General features: G+C 34.8%; 1 protein-coding gene across 4 annotated transcripts in view; it reads left to right on the plus strand.

Moving 5' to 3' along the window:
* Nucleotides 1–19,433, plus strand: part of STRN3 (striatin 3) — a 106,826-nt gene extending 87,393 nt beyond the window's left edge. For 2 of the 4 annotated variants that reach the window (XM_034993829.1, XM_034993831.1), the window contains 10 exons: nucleotides 691–824; nucleotides 2,171–2,346; nucleotides 2,540–2,587; nucleotides 2,885–3,006; nucleotides 4,254–4,298; nucleotides 6,944–7,111; nucleotides 8,385–8,525; nucleotides 11,634–11,741; nucleotides 17,601–17,687; nucleotides 17,772–19,433. In XM_034993829.1, coding sequence (XP_034849720.1) covers nucleotides 691–824; nucleotides 2,171–2,346; nucleotides 2,540–2,587; nucleotides 2,885–3,006; nucleotides 4,254–4,298; nucleotides 6,944–7,111; nucleotides 8,385–8,525; nucleotides 11,634–11,741; nucleotides 17,601–17,687; nucleotides 17,772–17,941 — 1,199 coding nt within the window. In that variant the 3' untranslated portion in view covers nucleotides 17,942–19,433. The remainder of the gene's footprint in view (nucleotides 1–690; nucleotides 825–2,170; nucleotides 2,347–2,539; nucleotides 2,588–2,884; nucleotides 3,007–4,253; nucleotides 4,299–6,943; nucleotides 7,112–8,384; nucleotides 8,526–11,633; nucleotides 11,742–17,600; nucleotides 17,688–17,771) is intronic. The other 2 variants (XM_034993830.1, XM_034993832.1) reach the window with 1 other exon arrangement.
* Nucleotides 19,434–21,217: the final 1,784 nt, after the last annotated feature.

Here is a 21,217-nt window from a genome sequence, read left to right on the forward strand (position 1 = left end):
ATTTAATTTAAAGTTGTATAGTTAGTCTGAATATAGAGGAGTTATTTTATTTTAGAAGTATGGTAGATAAAAGGAAAGTTAAAATAAGAAATCATAGTCAAAGCTTGAAAACTGGAAAGCATTTTGAACATCACATGGATTAACCTTTTACAGAAAGGAACCTGACATTGTTGGTTGTAGAACTGCCCTTTTCCTAGAACATTGTTGTTACGGGAGTAATCTGAGCAATTTAAGGCTTCATTTCAGTAAACTGATAAACTGGAAACCATTTACATTTGAATGCTTGCATTTTTATCAGGGACTAGAATACCTAGCACATCTAAGCAGATGCGATACAAAGCAAAAGGACTCTAACATTTAAAAAATACTATAGTTCTAATTGTACCAAAGTGATAAGTGATTTAAATAGACAAATTACAAAGCCTTTGTGGCCCCCCTCCCATCCTGGAATAATATATCTAGTGCATATTTGATTAGAAGATTATGTTCCAGTTTGTAAATAAGCAAATAAGTATTTGTTTATTACTACTCAGTAATAGGATTTTTTGAGTGGAAGAAATAGGAGGGAAGTGGGAAAACAAAAAATAATTATATTAATATTGTAACTGTTAAGTGCTTACATTTCCCCCACAATATTGTCTTGTACTGTATGATTTTTCAGCATTTAAGAAGCGGTTTTGTTCTTTATAGCTGAACCAATAACGTTTCCATCTGGAGGAGGCAAGTCATTTATTATGGGTTCTGATGATGTTTTGTTAAGTGTACTGGGCCTTGGAGACCTTGCAGACTTGACGGTAACAAATGATGCAGACTATAGTTATGATGTAAGTGCAGTTTTATTTTTAATTTTTTAATGATTTAATAGAAGGCTCATTTTTTTGGAAACACTTATAAAACAGAATTAATGTCAAGGTGCATGGAAAAGATTAAGTGTGTCAATATGTTGATTTGAAGTGACATGTAGTTTTTCTTTTGTAATTTGTGGTGTTTAAATTTTCTTAGGTATTGTGGTGGATTAGCTAGAAGTTTGGGATGATTGATTACCTTATAATATTGGTTGATTAATATCTATCTGGAGTAGTCAACTCTCAATTATCTACTCAAATTAAGCCATATTTTGGTGTCAACAAGAGAAAAAATAGGTAACCTGAATCACTTGCCTTCAGGATACTTCTTAAAAATTATGTTTTATTTTTGAACTTTTATTTTTGTAAGCATAATGTTAAAGTTAGCTTGCCATTTCCTTAATACTTACTTACTCCTTCATTTGAGGGATGGGGAGAGAATGGAGATTGGATGGGAAGGGTAGTGTTCAGAGGTGAAACTTGTCTTGGATTAAATTTTTTATAGACAATAAACACTCAATTGAGAGTTAACTATACTTGTTTAGATTTTGTATGAATGAATTTGCAGTTTTTCAGCAAATTAATTTTTTCCCTTTTGTAACATTTCTTTTTTCTACATTTTATACTTACGTTATACCTAGATTGGCATGCTTTTTAGAGACGTCAGCCTTGGTGGGCTGGATTATTCTCATTAATATTTTCAAAGTATATAAGCAACTAAATTCTAGTAAACTTTTGACTACTTTAGAAGTGGTTTCACAGCCTGTCTTTACAGATGGAGAAATGAAGGTAAAAAGATTAACCTCTTACCAGTATCAACAATAATGAAAATAGGATGACAATATTCCTAAAGTGTCTTTAGTTCAGACTTCTGGAAAGTACCTTAATTTGCTTCCTTTAAAAATTTCACATGCTAATTTTCTAAATGACAACTGTATTGTTAATACTGTTCTCTTGGATTTTTGGTAGTAATTTATATAATTTTTATTGTTTTCATGTAAAGCATTGCAGCATGGTAGTTTTTTTTTGTTGTTCTCATCTGACGTTTAATAGGACTTTTGGGTTTAGCCCGATGATTAGGTAAAACAGATTAAGGAACTCTTCATTTGATCTAGGTATTTGAAAGCTACTTGAAGTTATTCTTCTTAGTATCATTTATTAAATGATAAAGATTTGTTATAAAGTTTTTAAGGTACATTAAATTTCCACCGGACATTTTAGCAAAGCAGTTTAATATATATATTTTACACACCAAAACACACAAAACTCCACATGCCTATCAGTTTACTACTTTTACCACTAAATATTGCACTCTTTCTTTTTAGTTGCCTGCCAATAAGGATGCCTTTCGAAAGACATGGAACCCCAAGTATACACTACGTAGCCATTTCGATGGAGTACGGGCATTAGCTTTTCATCCTGTAGAACCTGTGCTGGTTACTGCCTCTGAGGACCATACTCTGAAACTTTGGAACTTGCAAAAAACAGTTCCTGCCAAAAAGCAAGTATTTTCATGTTAGCCTATCTTTTTTCCTTCCAAATTTGCTAATAATTTTAAGTTAATTACCCTTCTTTATGGTTCTCTTTTTTTAAGCTTTCATTTGATCTTACCTAGTGATTCTTGAATGTCAGCCAGTGATTTGCAGTTACTTAATTACCTCCTCCTCCCCTACCCTTCTTTTCTCCTCTTTTAGGAGTGCCTCTTTAGATGTAGAGCCTATCTACACATTTAGGGCCCACATGTAAGTTTTATTGAATTTGTACTTAAATTAACAACCATAGTTATTGTTAACTATTATTTATCAACCCTCAAACCTTAAAATTTTCTCATAATGTTTGTTTTATAATAGAAAAAACATTCGTTGAGTAGTATTTCATTTGATTAATAATTGTATTAGAATATAATCAGTACTGTTCAAATTTATGTTTTAAATTTTAAACAATTTTTAGATAACGCATGAATTTAGAGGTTGGGGGATACAGATATGAGTTTCTTCTTAGACTTTCTAAGTAATTTTTTGCCTCTTTTCCTATAATAGTGGTCCTGTTCTATCATTAGCTATTAGTTCTAATGGAGAACAGTGTTTTAGTGGTGGTATTGATGCAACCATCCAGTGGTGGAATATGCCTAGCCCTAATGTGGATCCCTATGATACATATGGTAAGTGAAAGGCTTAAAACATTTTTTTAAGTGAGTGGAGCTGACAAAATGTTATTATAAGGTTGTTTAAACATGTATTAGTCTCCTTATTTAGTTTTCATTTGCTTTATTAAAGGGAAAAATTAAGCAGTATCATTCCATGGAATATTTAAGCCTGTGAATTGGTACTTTATTGTCCAAAAATAAAAAAAAAAACTATATTAAAATAATTTTAGTACTAGTTAACAAAAAGGAGAACAAAATTTAATATAAGGAACAATTTTTTAAACTTAAGAGTTTACGTAGTTCAAAAATACTTAGAAGAAAGTAGAAACAAATTGTGGCAGTCAGTGTGTAAATCAGTACAACTTTTTATTTTTTTTTTAATTTTTATTTTTTTTAGTACAACTTTTTAGAGGACAAAAAATTTCTTAAGTAAAACCCTTTTACTCACAAATGACACTTTTAGAATCTGTCCTATAGAAATACCTGTACCTGTATTCAAATATATTTATAAGGGCATGTTTGTAATTATAAAAAATTAAAAGGAGTATTTATTAGTATGAGAAGAGTTAAATGAACAGTGATCCACTTAATGGTTGGTCCATTTAAAAAAATTTCAGGAGCGGGATGCCTGGGTGGCTCATTCGGTTAAGCGTTTGCTTTTGGCTCAGGTCATGATCCCAGGGTCTTGGGATTGAGTTCCGCATCGGGCTCCTTGCTTAGCAGGGAGCCTCCTTCTCCCTGTGCTTGTGCTCTCTCTCAATCTCTCTGACAAATAAATAAATAAAAAGCTTAAAAAAAAGAATGTATTCTGACTCTGACATTGTTAGACATTAGAAAAATTTTTTTTCAGGAGCTCTTTGGTCTTTTTATTTAACACACACTTGGTGCCTAAATTTGCCAGGTATAGTGTTAAGCACTACATCAAGAAATAAGAATTAGTCTAGTGAAAAGACAGACATTAAACAAATAAGCAAGGAGGTGGAGTCTGTGGTTAGAAATTATAATAAGCAGTATGAAGATAAAAGTACTATGGAAGAGAATCTTTAGATATAGTCCAAAATAGTGACATTTAAGCCAAAATCTAAAGGATAAAAGGAAACTTAGGGTGTACTTGGGTGGCTCAGTCAGTTGAGCATCCGACTGTTGGTTTTGGCTCAGGTCAGGGTCGTGGGATTGAGCCCTGTGACAGGCTCCGCACTTGGTGCAAAGTCTGCTTGAGATTCTTTCTAAATAATAAAATTTTTTTTTTTTTTTTTTTTAAGGAAACTTTCAGGAAAGAGTTTTAAGCCAGAAAGTGACCAATAAAGGTAGGGTTTGAAAAGGTGACTCTGGCTATTGTAAGGAGACTAGATTAGGGGTGGGAGAAGTGGAGAAAAGAATACTAATGTAATGTTGTAAAGTTGTAATGTAGTGGTCCAGTAGACTAAGTGAGAGATGACGTTTCCATGGTCATAATGACAGTAAAGCAGTTAGTAGCAGAGCAGTTAGAAATGGATTTATGATACACTGGGGAAGTAGGGTAGAATAGGAAGAATCTACTAATAAATTGGATTGAATGGATAAAGTGATGGATAAGTGATTCTTGATTTTGTTACTTTTTTTTTTTTTTTAAAGATTTTATTTATTTATTTGACAGAGACACAGCGAGAGAGGGAACACAAGCAGGAGGGGGTGGGAGAGGGAGAAGCAGGCTTCCTGCCGAGCAGGGAGCCCAATGCGGGGCTTGATCCCAGGACCCTGGGATCATGACCTGAGCCGAAGGCAGACGCTTAACGACTGAGCCACCCAGGTGCCCCTTGATTTTGTTACTTTCTAAAACCGCTTTATTGAGATATAATTCACATGATAAAATTCACCCTTTTTATGTATACAGTTTTTACTGTTTATATCATATGTATACAGTTTTTACTATAGTCACAGGGTTGTGCATCCATTACCACTACCTAATTGAGAACATTTTTATCACCACTCTTGTATTTTTTGACATGAACAATTGAGTATATAATGGTAGATATTGAAATGGGGGAAGAACAGGTGTGAGGATTAAAGATGGTGAGTTCAGTTTTTAGGCATATTAAGAGATGGCAGTATCAAGTAGTTAATATCAAGATATGAGAATGTATTGTATAACATAGAGAAGAGTGTGTTGTATAGGGCATGAAGTGAGGACAAAGTCCTGAGCAACTCTGATATTGGGAGGGTGACTACAGCAGGAAACTGCTGGAGTGGCCTGTGAGGAAGGAGGAAGTGCAGGAAAATGTGGGATCATGGAAGCATACCAAAAGAAAAACCCTTTTGAGAAGAAGGAAGCAGTCTGTACTTTCATATGTTGTTGAGAGGTCTAATAATATGAAGATAGAAAGGTTCCTTTTTTTATGTGACAAATCTGTCACCCAGGTTTTAGCTAGAGGTTGGATGCTGGGACTAAGACCAGAGGGTGAAGGGACCTGTGGGCAACTTTTTAAGGTACACTCTGGATAAAAAGCAATGTGATGAGAATAACCAAGAAAAAATGTTCGAAGAAAGAAAAATTTTATTAAACTTGATAAAAGAGTTCATCATCGGTGATTTTAGCAAGGGTTATTTTGGTGTAGTGATGGTATCAAAACCATATTACATTGATTTAGAGAGTGAATGAGAGGGAAAAAAGCATTTTGTTCAATATGCTCTTCTGCTGTCTGTTGGAAGGGTATTGTAAGGTTAATGAAGGTTTTTGTTTAGGTCAGGAGATTCTGGAGCATATTTGTTTGCTGTGGTAATGATCCTAAGGAGAAGGAGAATTATTGTGTAGTAGGGAAACCGTAAACATGAAAGCAAGTTAGTGAGTTGAATGGAATCCAGAGTTTACCTGGTAGAATTATTAGCCTTTGAGAAGAAGGTGGACAGTTCCTTGCTCCTATCTGGAAGCAAGTTACACTAGTAGATTGGGTGGAGGAAAGATGGGGAAGGGGTTCTTATTTCAGTGCTGCATTTTCTCAGTGAAGTCGATAATCAGAGATAATCATTCATGAGGAAGGGAGGTTGGGAACTGAAAATTCTGGAGGTGGTAAGAAATAGCTGTGGAAGGTGGGAATTTGCTAGAGAAACAGGATTATAGGCCAGATGGTACTCAGTGTTATTATTAGCCACCATATCCATCAAATGATAAATGAGTAAGTAAAATCCATACAATGGGTATTATATGACAATAAAAAGAAATGAAGTACCGAGGCATGCTACAACATGGACAAACCTTGGGAACATTATGCTAAGTGCAAGAAGCCAGTCACAAAGGACCATTTGTATGAAATGTCCCGAATAGTCAAACTTAAAAAAACAAAGTAGATTAGTGGTTATGTAGGGCTGCAGAAAAGCAGGAAGGAAGAAGTGGGGGTTGGGAATGGCTAATGAGTGATCAGAGTGTCCTAAAATTGACGTGCTAATGATTGTATAACTCTGTGAACATAATAAAAACCATTGTATCTTACACTTTTATTTTTTTTTAAAGATTTTGTTTATTTATTAGAGCATGAACGGGGGCAGGGAGGGGCCAAGGGAGAAGGACAAGCAGACTCCCTGCTGAGTACAGAGCCTGACATAGTGCTCCATCCCAGACCCTGAGATCATGACTTGAGCCAAGCCAGACACTTGACCAGCTGAGCCACCCAGGCGCCCCCTTGAATTGTATACTTTAAATTGGTGAATTATATGGTATGGGAATTCTGTCTCACTAAAGCTGTTTTTTAAAACAGTGTATGTTCTTTATAGAAAATTCTAAGAATACAGGAAAGTATTTTGAGGGAGATGAAAAATAACCCGTAATTCTACAACTTAGAGATGGCCAGTGTGTAAACTTTGGTTATCTTCTTATGTGTAGTCTTTATACTTAATTATATGGTAAGTTATACTTATCCGAAACATTTCTTTCCAACTTCTTTTAGCTAATTTTTGTTTGTTTGTTGTTTTTTCCCAGAGCCAAATGTTCTAGCTGGCACTTTAGTTGCACATACAGATGCTGTCTGGGGTCTTGCTTATAGTGGCATAAAGAATCAATTACTGTCTTGTTCAGCAGATGGCACTGTTAGGTTATGGAATCCACCAGAAAAACTGCCATGTATTTGCACTTACAATGCAGACAAGGGTAAGTAAATGTTGCCCTCTAAAAAAAGCTGATTTTTTTAAAATTTGGAAGATAGAAATGACAAAGCAAATGATTGATTACTATTCCTGTGCTACTCTAAGAGATACATTGAAAGAATTTTATAAAGCATGTGATAATCTTTTTACTCTTAGTCATTTCTTATAAACAAGAAAGGAGTTTTGCAAGTATATCCTATAGCTCGGTGCTTTTTGACCTTTTCCAGGACATGTCCTATTTAAAAAATAAAACTGTGTAGTAGTGAAGTAGACAAATGAGGCTGCTTGTAGAAACAACATGAGGCCCTCCACCTGCTGGAGGTGGCTACCCACAAAGACTGAAGGGATCACAGTCTTAAGCATATCTGATATGTATGAGCACACTAGTTGAGAAGTCTAGCCAAAGTCACTGAATTAGCACCCTTGGGGGGGGTGGGGAGTACAAACTGAATTACATGTAGAATTTCAAATCTTTTCCCATCATAGAAAGCTGTAAGTAGTTTGCTTTGTGATACCATTTGTTTATATACATGTTTGTGTACTGGTATTAGTCATGTTTTCCAAGACATTTTTCAGTTATTTTAAAAATCAGACCTTTTATTTTTATTAGAAACTATGTTTTCTCTTAAAGCATTTTAGAGAAATAGTATATGCTTATTTTTGTAGGGTTACTCTTAGATACCTTAGTGATTCTACTAATTTTTCAATTAGCCAAACTTTTGAGGTAAAAATTTATTTAGATATTTGTTGCTTACTTCATCTGGGTAATTTATTGCTTGACACTGGATTGCACCTAGTTGTGCATTGATCTAGCCAGTTGAATGTTACAAAGGCAGAAATTGCTGCCCAGGACATGGTAGGATAGTACTGCGTTGGCGGATTCCAGACTCCAAGCTTTATTTTCATAGATCCAAAATTTCAGCTTGTGTGAGCTACTTGATAAGGCTTGTAGGTCTCAAACAGGTGCAATCTCCCAAGATAGTGATGTGAGAATGCTAATTTATCATTTTACAGTAAAAAATAACTTCGGTACATACCTCCTCATAATTTTTGAGCCCCTCTAATTTTTTTTTTCTTATACTGTTAAATAGAATGTTAAAATAACTAAAAATAATTGAGGGAACGTTATCTATTATATTTCACTGTCCGAACATAATTGTTCTTTTTCATTATTAACATTATTTCAAGAATACTTGAGTTCCTTTTTCTTATTAGAAAATCTAATTTTAGGGATTTCTAAATTGTTTTTACATTGTATCTCTTTGGGCTCCTTTCAGAGCATGGAATACCTACATCTGTTGACTTTATAGGCTGTGATCCAGCTCATATGGTGACCTCTTTCAACACTGGTAGTACAGTAATTTATGATTTAGAAACATCACAATCATTGGTAATGCTTTCATCACAGATAGATTCTGGTAAGTTTTCATAGGTTTCTTTGAAACCTTTAAAAGGATTATTACACAATAGAGGGTACTCTTTTAAGTTTTACATTTTGACTGTTTGAATTTATGATGAAAAAGTTTCAGTGCGTTATAGGTGTACTTATTTACAGTGTTTTTGCAGTTTTCTCAAATTATGCTTAAAAGCTTGGAGGATTTCGGGGGGGGGAACAGAGAGAGTAAGAGCAATGTAAATGTGAAAGCAGGGGAGATAATTTTAAAGTTTTAATGAAAATACATATGAAAGTAGAGAAAATAATATAAGCCGGAGGAAAGCATCATCCATCTCTTACAATTATGTGTGAATGGCCAATGTTTTTAGTGTAGAATGGGCTATGTGTTTTACAGTTTATTTAAATAGGGTTCCAAATAAGGCCTATGCATTGTAATTGGTTGATATGTCCCTCAGGTTTCTTCTTACCTGTAGGTTACCCCTCCATCTCTTCTATTTCCCTTGCATTTTTTTATTGAAGAAATTGAATCGTTTATCCCGTAGCTTCCACAGTGTGGATTTTGCTGGTAGCATCCTTGTGGTATCATTTAATGTGCTTTCTCTTTTCATTTTATTTCCTATAAATAGATTATAGATCTAGAGGCTTATTCAAATTCAGGTTTAATATTTTTATTTGTCTTCATTATGAAGTTTTTAAATGTTTTTGGCAAAACTACTTTATAGTAATTTGTGAGCTCCTATCAGAAGTAAATATTGTCTGGTTGTTTATCTTTACGTTTTCAGTCTTGATCATTGTCTAGGTCCATTAATTCATTAATTCTGTTGAAAAATGATTTTCTAATTCTTTTATTCCTTCTCTACTTATTAGCTAGAATATTTCTATAAAAAGGAACACCCCGCATCAATAACTTGGTTACCCTGGAGTTAGTGATTACAAGTGAAGGGAAAGATCAATTATTGATCCCTCCCCGACTTTATCAGTTTTCAGAATAATGAGGTTGTTTCCTAGCATTACCCAGAGGTGACCATTGAGTCTTTTGGGTGGTGTTTGTTTTTATTACCATTATAATCTCTAATCTCGGATATAAATGTATCTGATGTGTTTCAGTCTCTTGCAGGTATTACCTTTATCAGTCTTCAGGCTGTTTCATCTTTGGCCAGTGCGAGCTTCTTCGGGTTGGCTCTTGAGTCCTTTTGACATGACTCTGGTAGTCATTGATAGCTTTCTTACTTTCTGATATGGCAAGATGTTTTGGGTTCATCTTGTTCATTTTGTGCCCCAGACTGAAATCCTGCATTTCTCTAAGGAGCCATGGTTTCTTTTAGTGGAAAATGACATGTAGAGATTACAGTATAGGTGCAAGGCTTTTGGGTTGGTCCTGATGACTTTTATGGCTCTTGAGTTGCTTGTTGGTTTGGGCAGCTTCAGTGGACAGAGCTAGAAATGCATTTTTAAAAAAGAAAAACACTGATAAATTCATACAAATACTTCCCGTTCAAATTCAGATGTATCTGTTTGCTTTTTACCTCATCTTAATCATGTCGAAACTCTTGGTTGTCAGCAAAATCATCTTCATCATCTCCCATTTGATTTATTCCACAGTACAGATATAGTCATCTCATAATAATAAAACCAACACCACCACCAGTAGTTTGATTAATGATAATGGTTTCATATTCATGGTGTATTCCACTCGGGACGGGACATCTAATTATTCTGCTTTAAAGTCACTTGAAATGGTTCATTTCTTTGTGTTTATACCCCAAATGGATATACAGTTACAGTCATTTGTTTAATTTTACTTTTTTTTTTTGGTGAGTGCCTTTAAAAAATCATTTTATAACTATTTAAACCATTTAAATGGTTTCATGGTCAAATCTCAAACCAAATTATACTCAAAGGTTTCTTTCCCAGCATCTTTTCAACTCTACTCCCTTTCTCCCTCTAACACAGGTAATGTGTCTAAGTTAAGAGTTCTTTTATAGGGGCACCTGGGTGGCTCAGTCGTTAAGCCTCTGTCTTCAGCTCAGGTCATGATCCCAGCGTCCTGGGATCGAGCCCCGTGTGGGGTTCCCTGCTCCGCGGGGATCCTGCTTCTCTCTCTCCCACTCCCCCTGCTTGTGTTCCCTCTCTCGCTGTGTCTCTCTCTGTCAAATAAATAAATAAAATCTTAAAAAAAAAAATTCTTTTATGTATGTGGAATGACTGATGTAGTTAAAATCTAATAAATGTTGATGATATTTTCCCATTAGTTTTGATCCCTCTCTGTTCTTCCTCATCTCTAATAAGAAATTAAGAACTTGGTAGGATAAGGGTTGTTCCTTGCAAACATCTAATTTTCACTTGCAAATTTGTTCATTAAATGTTTATAATTCATTTATGGACTCGTTATTTAAAGTAATAATTACTGTGGGTCTTTAAGGTTCTAAACCACCTATACTGACAGTCTGCATTAAAATATTCCTAATTTTTCCTAAATTTGAGCTTAATACTATCCATATTATAGGACATGATAGCTTACACTTCTATTTTTTAAGAAACTGTATCTCTCTAGAGCTCTAGTTTTAGTTTTCAGATTTTTATTTTATACAAATGCTTTAATTTTTTAAATGATTCTTACTTTTTGGTAAGCCTAAAAAGGCTGTCATCTAGGGGCACCTGGGTGGCTCAGTCTGTTAAGTGTCTGCCTTCAGCTCAGGTCATGATCCCAGGGTTCTGGGATCGAGCCCCATGTCAGGCTCCCTGCTCAGTGGGGAGTCTGCTTCTCACCCTTCCTCTCCCTCTGCCCCTCTTGCCCTGCTCGTGTTTTCTCTCTCTGTCTCAAATAAATAAAATTTTTTTTTTTTTTTTTTTTTTTTTTATTTGACAGAGACACAGCGAGAGAGGGAACACAAGCAGGGGGAATGGGAGAGGGAGAAGCAGGCTTCCCGCGGAGCAGAGAGCCCAATGCGGGGCTCGATCCCAGGATCCTGGGATCATGACCTGAGCCGAAGGCAGACGCTTACAGACTAAGCCACCCAGGCGCCCCTCAAATAAATAAAATCTTAAAAAAAAAAAAAAAAAAAAAGCCATCATCCAAATTTTAACGGAAAGTTTGAACTTTAGTGCATTATCTTCCTTTATTTTTCAGGTTTACAATCCAATAATCACATTAACAGAGTAGTAAGTCATCCCACACTTCCTGTTACAATAACTGCTCATGAAGATAGACACATCAAATTTTTTGATAATAAAACGGGTAAGTAGGTTATTGTATTTTCTTTTTAGTCTTAATACTTTAAATTTGAGATGATCAAAAATGCTATTCTTTTTATGTAAGACATACTGAGTTTTTGCCTAAAAATTTGCCAAGTTAAACTATTTCAACTCAGATTTTCACTTCATGTAGTACACTTACATGTTAAGTTCTGTCCTTAATTGCCTATCAATTATGTTTTCTCCGTGTCATGTTAAATATAAACCCATCCATTTGAAATTTTTTCTTTCAAATTCTGTTGTTGAAAGGTCTCTTTCTGGGGTTTGGTACTTCAGATATGCTCTTAGAATTATTCCTCAGGAGATGAAATGATGAAATAGTGGAAATTGTTAATTGTTATTTTCCCTCTATTTCTTGTGAGGAAACTTACCAGTTATATAGAAGTGAAATTAAATTTTAATTTGGCCATTGGGTTATTTCTTTAATGACCTCTGTTTCATCTGTCATTAGAATACCACATGAAATACTGTTTGTGCTCAGGCTTCTTTGAGAAGCTAAAACGGGGGTTTTGAAGGATCTCCAAGTAAGAAACTTAAAAGTTAATTGCAGCATTATTGCAGGGCCACAGATTATCAAGCAAGACGGCAAATCGAAACTACAGATTTCTCTTTAAAATCTCACTGATTCATTCATTCATTGAAGTAGGCTCCACGCCAAAAGTGGGCTTTAAACTTACGACCCTAAGATCAAGAGTCAGATGCTCTATTGACTGAGCCAGCCAGGTGCCCCTCTACAAATTTCTCTTTGAAGGTTATATATAATTATTAATCTTATAATTAATGGTTATGATTATAACCATTAATTGGACATGGTTATAATTATTAATCTTTAGAGTCTTAAATAAATCCCTGTGTTCAGATAACACTCTAATGGACAGATTCCTTTTAACTCAGTAGAACAAGTTGAGAAGAGAATGAATATTTATAGTCTATATTGCATAGGAAAGAAGATTCATATTCATATGAAAGTTCTCACTTCAGCACTTCCTCAGAACAAGTCTTCGAACATTTTTATGAAGCCTCAGTCTCTTCTTCTGCTGCAAGCACAGAGATAATTTCCTTTACTGTGTTTCTGAAAAGATTTTTAAAAATTAACTATTGAAGATTTATATTTAGGTTTCTAAGAGGAGGAGGGTCAGGAATTTCAGTAGTTGTATTAACAGCGAAGTGTGAGTCTCTAGAGCTGTTTTATTGGCAGAAATGAAGAAAATGGTAATAAAATTTTATTTAATAACAAATAAGGAACCTATAGTCTTTCAGATTGTTTGCAAATTCTACCAATTTATTCTTTCTGTTAATTAGTCTAGTTACCTTATCTGTAATGTAAAGACAAAGCAATAGGCTCTTAACAATGGAAAAATTCTTTCTAAATCCTGTCTCACTTCACACAAGGTACATACACATAACAACATAGTGTTAAATTAAACTGTAAATTGTGTTCGGATATACTGTTTCCAAAGAAATTTTTCCCTGAAAATTGGTAATTCATTTAAATGTGATAAACTGGAGTATTTTCATAGCTGGTCTGGTGTTGACAGCTAAGTTTTTAATAGAGTATTCTATCCAATGACTAGTGTATTTATTGAATTTATCTGAAACATTATAGAAATTGATACTATGGATGAACTCAATGAATTCTTAGATTTTTAACAAAAAAAGTATATTTAGCTTTTGTATTCTGCACGGCACTGGCTGCTATCATGTATAAGATGTGGTTTCTGCTCTCTGGGAGCTTATTGTTGTTTGGGGAAAATAGGACGTGTGTCTCTGTGTGTGTGCATGCGCACACAGGGCACTCATATTTGCGATAAGATGAGCCATACTAGGTAAAGGAGTCTTCATAGTGAAGGTTTGATCTTTGCCTTGAAGAAATGGGTAAGTTTTGTTGTTTTTTTGTTCTGTTTTGTTTTTAAGTGAAGAAGGTAGTAGGAAATTCCAGATAAGGGCCTATTTTGAGCAGAGGCAGAATGGTGGCTGGAACAAAAGTTTCTTATAGGTAAAGCTAAAGAGGTAAGTCTGGAAAAGGGAAACAAACTGTTGAGGAGAACTTTTCAGCGCCAGGCTAAGAATAATGGATTTTTGTTTATGCTATGCACTGTGAAAATCACTTAAGATATTTGAGCAGGGGTTTGTAAAATTGGTTTAGAAAGATTATTTAAATTGCATTATCTGGTAGATCTTTAAAGAATTTATAATTTCAATTTCTACTATTTGTTCTGGAGAGATATTAAGGGCTCATGATTTTTTAAAATTTTGGTAGAGGTGCAAATTTGAGTTGCATATTAGTGTGCCTGAGAAACTTAGCTAGTGATGGTGAGTTTGGGAGAAGGTGTACAAGTGAGGGATATGGAGGAGTTGGAGACAGAAGATCATGATTTCGTTGTGGACTCATTTAGCAAAGTTTATTGAGGGTCTTGACATATCCTTGGGGTAGTTTTCAATGCTTTGTGAACAAAACAAACAAAATGTCTGGTCCTCTTAGAATTTATATTCTAGTGGTATCTTACTGCAAGTGAGATATCATTCTATTTGGTTTACATATATTAACATGTTTGTTCTAACAGCCATAAGACACATAAAGTATTATTATTATTCCCATCTTACAGTTGAAATAGAAGGCTTAAAAGAAGTTACATAATTTGTGGGGCGCCTGGGTGGCTGTCATTAAGCGTCTGCCTTCGGCTCAGGTCATGGTCCCGGGCTCCCTGCTCTGTGGGAAGCCTGCTTCTCCCTCTCCCACTCCCCCTGCTTGTGTTCCCTCTCTCGCTGTGCCTCTCTGTCAAATCAATCAATCAATCAATCTTAAAAAAAAGTTACATAATTTGTTGATTGTTAAACAGCAGAGAGAAATTACATGGTTGATGGATTCACACGCTGCATGCAGTTTGCATCCAGAGTCTACATTTTTTTTTTTTTTTTAATATCTCTTTTGGGCACCTGGGTGGCTTAGTCGTTAAGCAGTCTGCCTTCAGCTCAGGTTATGATCCCAGGGTCCTGGGATTGAGCCCCACGTTGAGCTCTCTGCTCGGTGGGAAGCCTGCTTCTCCGTCAGTCCCTCTGCTGTGTTCCCTCTCTCGCTATGTCTCTCTCTGTCAAATAAATAAATTAAATCTTTAAAAAAAAATAGCTGTTTTGTCCCCATTTCATAGATGCTCACAATATTGATTACCCAAGTCAAAGGGCTTAAGGTGCCAGAGAGGGGAGAATGGGTGACTGCATGTATCCTCTATTTTCCTCCGTTATAGGAGGAGAGAATTAACTGTGGTCAGTGAAGAGAGGCAGTAGCAGAGATGTAGGGCAAAAGTGAAATTGGTTAAATGTGAGAAGCTGCAAGTATATGTTGGTAAAGACAAAGTCCTAATTCTCGGGAGGTGTCAGAAGTTTTGTGACTTTTGTGGTCACCAGCATCCAACTTAGTTCAGCTTTCTGCCTCCTTATTCGCGTCCAGTCTGAAGAAGTCACTTAAATTTCGAAGTGGCCTTCTGACTGTATGGAGAGGAAGGGTTGATTGTAAGTTGGCTTTAGCATATCATAGGGTTAATTTAGTGGACAGGTAGGAGAACTGGAGACAAACTGGGAAACTATAGTACCCTTGAAGAAGTGAGTAGATCTGCTGTTTGGATGAAAGAATTCTTTGGTTTAAGACATGTTACATTTAGGAGATGCAGGATCGTTCTCAGGAGAGAAGTTGGAACTAGATTTGTGAATTAAGAGTTCTCATCATAGATTTGACATTTTAAGAGAAGCTAATGATGCTTGGTATTTAACCTCTAATGATTTGAGATTATTGTCCTGGAGGCTAACCATTTCATACTTGGTTTTTTTTTTTATAGGAATGTTGCGAGGAATGGATTCTAGATCTGATGAGTTATGTTAGACTAAGCAATTAAAGGTAGTATGTTGAATGATTCTTCTGTTCCTCAGAATAGCAGAGAAGAATCTCTAAAATTATTCTGTTAGTATTAGTGAGAGACAGATGTGGTTTGAAATGATGAGAGACTAATTTTGTACTTAACTAATGATGTTAGTATTGCCAGAAAATGATAGGACCTTTTATGTTTTTCAGAGTAACTTTTTGCACCTTTGATTATGTTGTGGTTTTATATTCAGGCCAGGAGCTGTAGCAGACAAGCAAAGTAGATCTATTTCATGTCCTGTTGTGGAATGTCAACAGGGGACCAAAAACATGGCAAATGATTGTAACTAGAATTCTGGAGAAGGCCTCTCATTAGGAGCAACTCAGGCATTTGAGTAATAAAGACTCATTGCTGAATGAAAGGGTAGGAAATTTTAGAAATATCAGTATTTGCTATTTTATTCCCTTCTTGGATGAATCAATTTATGATATTGCTTTCCATCCATCAAAGGCATATATTGCCAGTGCAGAGGCTAATCCCCTTGTCCCAAGGTATTTATGCAACACAACTTTGTACTTATAACTTGTTTTTTAATTTTAACTTGCTACTGAATCCCATTTTCTTGCCAAATCTTGAGTGAAGATATTCATTAAATCTGATTTTCCAGAATACTGTTTTTGCTACTATCTGGGGAAATCCAGAATAATTTCTCTAATATACTCTCACTCCTCTCCCCTTTCTTGTTTCTAATGTATAAAATGATTGACATTTCAAAGGATAAATGAATTTGATAATAGTAGAGTCTTTAGTTAGGAATATATCCTCTAGTGATTTATCAGTAACCCTGTATATGAAATAATCTTTACATTTCTTAACAAGAAAGATTTTTTCTGTTTCTAGTTTAATTCCACTTTATATGATCTTAAGCCTTTGATGCAACCATACAGTCATTATGTTTTCCACTGCCTACCAGGTACTGTCAGATTCATGTCGCACAGATGTCTCTTTTGGGGAGTAACTGGGAAAGTTCTGCATTAGAATTCAAATGCTCTTAAAAAAATTATTACAGGCATACCTCTGTGGGTTCAGTTTCACACCACTGCAGTAAAGCTGATTTGTCATTAAAGTGTGTCAAATGAATTTTGGTTTCCTAGTGTATATAAAAGTCGTGTTTATACCATACTGTTGTCTACTAAGTGTGTAATAGCATTATGTCTAAAAAAACACCCAACGTATGTACCTTAATTGAAGAATATTTATTGCAAAAAAAAAAAAAATGCTAACCATTGCTGAGCTTTCACTGAGTTGGAAGCACTCATAGATCACCATAACAAATATAATAATAATGAAAAGGTTTGCATTATTGCAAGAATTACCAAAATGTGACGGAGACACAAAGTGAGCAAATGCTATTGGAAAATGGTGCCAATAGATTTGTTCAATACAGGGTTGCCATAGATCTTCAGTTTGTAAAACAACAACAACGACAACAACAAAAAACTGTAGTATCTTTGAAGCGCAATAAAAGAAGGTATGCCTGTATACTGGGTGAACATTGAAAACTTTAAGTGACAGAAGGCAGACACAAAAAGCCACATGTTACTGTATGATTTCAACTGTATGAAGGATCCAGAATAGGCCAACTCATAGTGAGTGAAAGCAGATTAGTGGTAACCAGGGGCTTGGGGGAGGGGAGAAATAGGGAGTGACTGCTTAATGGGTACGGGTTTCCTTTTGCAGTGATGAAAATGTTCTGAACTGGATAATGGTGATGGTTGCATATCATTGCGAATGTTCTAAAAGCCACTGAATGATACCTTCCCAAATGGTTAAAATGGTAAATTTTATGTTATGTGTATTTTACCACAATAAAAAATATATTGCTATGATTGTCTATTTTATGTTGATGTTATATTATGGTTTCTGATCTCGCAAGTTAGTAACTATTTGTGAAAATTTTATCTTGTGTGTTTTGTTTTATTTAGGTAAAATGATCCATTCTATGGTAGCTCATTTGGATGCTGTTACAAGTCTAGCAGTAGATCCTAATGGAATCTATCTGATGTCTGGAAGTAAGTCTGAACTTCCTATACTGCCACAAACTTTATAAAGGAATTGTTACTCAGTAATGTACTTTATTTGTTCTTTTATTACAGGCCATGACTGTTCTATTAGATTGTGGAATTTGGACAGCAAGACATGTGTGCAAGAAATAACAGCACATAGGAAGAAATTAGATGAATCGATTTATGATGTTGCTTTCCATCCATCAAAAGCATATATTGCCAGTGCAGGGGCTGATGCCCTTGCCAAAGTATTTGTGTGAATCAACAAAAACTCCCATCTTAACAACAGATTTGCTTGGACAGAAAGAGGGTCTGCATCACTGCCATCAGAAAGGTTACTGATATGACACTACATGTGATCTGCCTGGTGAAGGCTATTCAAGGCAGGCATAAATTGATGGAAATCACATCTTAATGTCAGGCTCATTAATTTAATTGTAATTACTGTATCTCATGGGACAAATAAAAAGGACTCCATTATTTGTGGCCTGTACTGGATATGAACTGAGCGTATGTCTGTTTTTTAGGTATCTTTAAGCCAATGTGGAGTCTGATCTTACAAAAGACTTTTATTTTGGACTCTGTGTGCTGCCTTAGGGTTAGGAATGTGGTGCTCTTGTTGGGGGGGAAGTGAGCTCCAAGAGTAGCTTTTTTTCATCTCTTAGTGATTTTCTGTTTATCAGTTGAATGCCACAGATTCCCTTTTAAACTTATTTTGCTTTAAAAAAAAAAAAAAGAAAATTTAACTTAAAATATTTTAGCATTAGTTGCACAAAATGTTTGGATAAAATTCTAGTTTTTATAAGTCTTTTTATATATTTAGCCTGTCACAACAGTGCTCAAGATTGTATTGAAGTTTTTCTGCATTATACAACCCTAAAACACAGAGATCTCACTGACCCGCTGCCGTGTAACCACACTTTTTCCTTCTTTTGCCTAATACAGCTCAGCTAAGTCCTTCCATAAAGATGCTAAATCACCTTCATCATCACATAATTGTCTTCATATAAACCAAGGACTTTATTAAGTGTATTAAAATGAAACAATGGGGTTTAATACTCCAAATGAACTCTTTAAAAAGAAAAAAAACGAACTAATCTTGGCATCCTATCACTATGTGATATTTTGTACATCTTACTGTATTTACAAGTTTATTTATCAAGGATTATCCATCTTGCTAATAGCCTATTATTTATTTCACTTTTTGTTGGTCTTTATATCCTTTTATTAATGTGCTAAAGGAACCTGTATATCTATTTTGGAACTCTTTGAATGGTCTAAAATAGACTAAAAATGGAATATTTTATAGTTTAAGTTACAAACCAAGGTGATTTCCCCCAGATGCATATCTTGGTTTATCATGATTCCAAACAAAAACTATGTTGTTTAAAAATATTTGGAGTAAAATTTTATTTGCATTACAAATAGGACACAAAAATAGTTGAATCAGGATACAGAAATCTGCTGTGTTTGGACTAGTTATCCCTGTTTTATTTTTTCAGATGTGCTTAATTTTATGGTGTAACTAAAGATTTTGTTTGTGTAATGCATGATTAAGACAATAAAGTATTTTTTCTAGTCTTCCAAAAACTTTTCTGATCAGTTTGCGAGTTTTGATGAGTTTTGTAAGGTTTTTGTTTTACAAACTATGAATCAGCAAATTTTTAAGATTGTATCACATAGCAAACGTACAGCTATTGAAAAATAATGTATATAAAATGCATATAATAAATATTAAATTGTGTACCTGTATGTTACTGTTGGCTACATTATTTTGTGTTGATTATTTAATAAAGTGCAATACTTTACTCTCCATCATTAAACCAGGAAATGGAGATGATTTCTCAGTGAGTCCTTCATTTCTATGCTGTTCTGTTAAACTTTATATTGCTTATTGAGACTCTAGTAAGATTAGAACAGTTTAGAACAGTTAACACTATTAAGAATGATTTTCTATGTATTTCACTCCATTTGGGAATCTTAAAAAATCTATTAAAATAAGTTAGATAATTCACAATAACCAAAAAAAGAAAAAGAGATCCAGGTTTTTATTTATTTGAGAGAGAATGAGAGCGAGCGAGCATGAGAGGGGAGAGGTCAGAGGGAGAAGCAGACTCCCCGCTGAGCAGGAAGCCATCCCAGGGACTTCATCCCAGGACTCCAGGATCATGACCTGAGCGGAAGGCAGTTGCTTAACCAACTTGAGCCACCCACATGCCCCAGAGGTCCAGTTTTAAATCATTTCCTTAAACGTTCTATTTATGAAATCTGGGTTTCAGTTAATAGTGTTGTCATTCTTATCTAGCCATACCTGTTTCCACAAAAAAGCAAAGCAGAGAATAAACTGCATTACTCATTAATTAAAAGTCCTTATAAATATTAAGTATTAGTATCTTAAACTTTTTCCTTCAACAAAGTAATATCCTTTTTCTTTGAAGAAAATTGGAAATGGAATTAGAAGGTAACAGAAAACTTACGTGGCAAAATTCTATTTGAATGCCTAGTGCAAAAAAAATTACATTGTGTACATTGAGAAATTGTGTCTTCTACGTAAAAATCCAAGTGTCAATTTTAGTCATTGCTGGTGAAATACTAAAATTTTTCAGAAATTTTTTTAAAGTGGGGTGCCTGGGTGGCTCAGTCGTTAAGCGTCTGCCTTCAGCTCAGGTCATGATCCCAGGGTCCTGGGATCGAGCCCCACATCGGGCTCCCTGCTCTGTGGGAAGCCTGCTTCTCTCTCTCCCACTCCCCCTGCTTGTGTTCCCTCTTTCGCCATCTCTCTCTCTCTCAAATAAAATCTTTAAATTTTTTTTTTCTTAAAGTGATAGGTTTTTTGGTTTTCTGAAGATTCAACTTAATGAACAAAGTAAGAGGCATATTTTCTCCTTGGTTTTGGAAATAACAGTTTTTCCAAAGCTAGTATTGTTTCTGGCAGCTATTCCAAACCGGTGCATTACTGTTTAACTGAAATGTGATTATCATCATTGCAGTGCATAAACATTCACCTCTTGGGATGTATTAAAACTGAACTGAATAAAAATTAGTATATATGTTTATTTTTCTTTTCTCTACTTTGGTTGATTTTTCTCTGCAGTATTAAATGTTTGGAAGAGACTAAAGGATGCAAAAAGAGAAAGTCTTATTTTGTGTGCTCCCATTTGTGACTCATGGGAAGTTCTGTAGATTGATTTGACTATGAAATGGTGCTTTATAAAGTTTAAGAATATTTGTATATACAAATGTTAATATGTTGATTTTCTCAATATTTAATAATAATCTGCCTTTTTCATACTTTATTTTTGTGTAGTTTTCTCACATTTCAAAGTTAGTTATCCACTAACGACCAGCATCTCATTTAACACCTTAAATGTTATAAATAGCCTAGCATATTTGTAATTTAGGCATGCCTGCTGAAGTTGGATTGTAATACATCTTTTTAAAAATCTTCTTTTACTCCTTTTCAGTTGTTAACCCTTTATCTTGTTTACTTACACAAAATAATTGATCGTAACTTAATAGAGTGGTCATTTCTGCTC

The sequence above is a fragment of the Mirounga leonina genome, unplaced genomic scaffold, assembly GCF_011800145.1.
Source record: "Mirounga leonina isolate KUSES-001 unplaced genomic scaffold, KU_Mleo_1.0 Mir_91, whole genome shotgun sequence".
NCBI lineage: Eukaryota > Metazoa > Chordata > Mammalia > Carnivora > Phocidae > Mirounga > Mirounga leonina.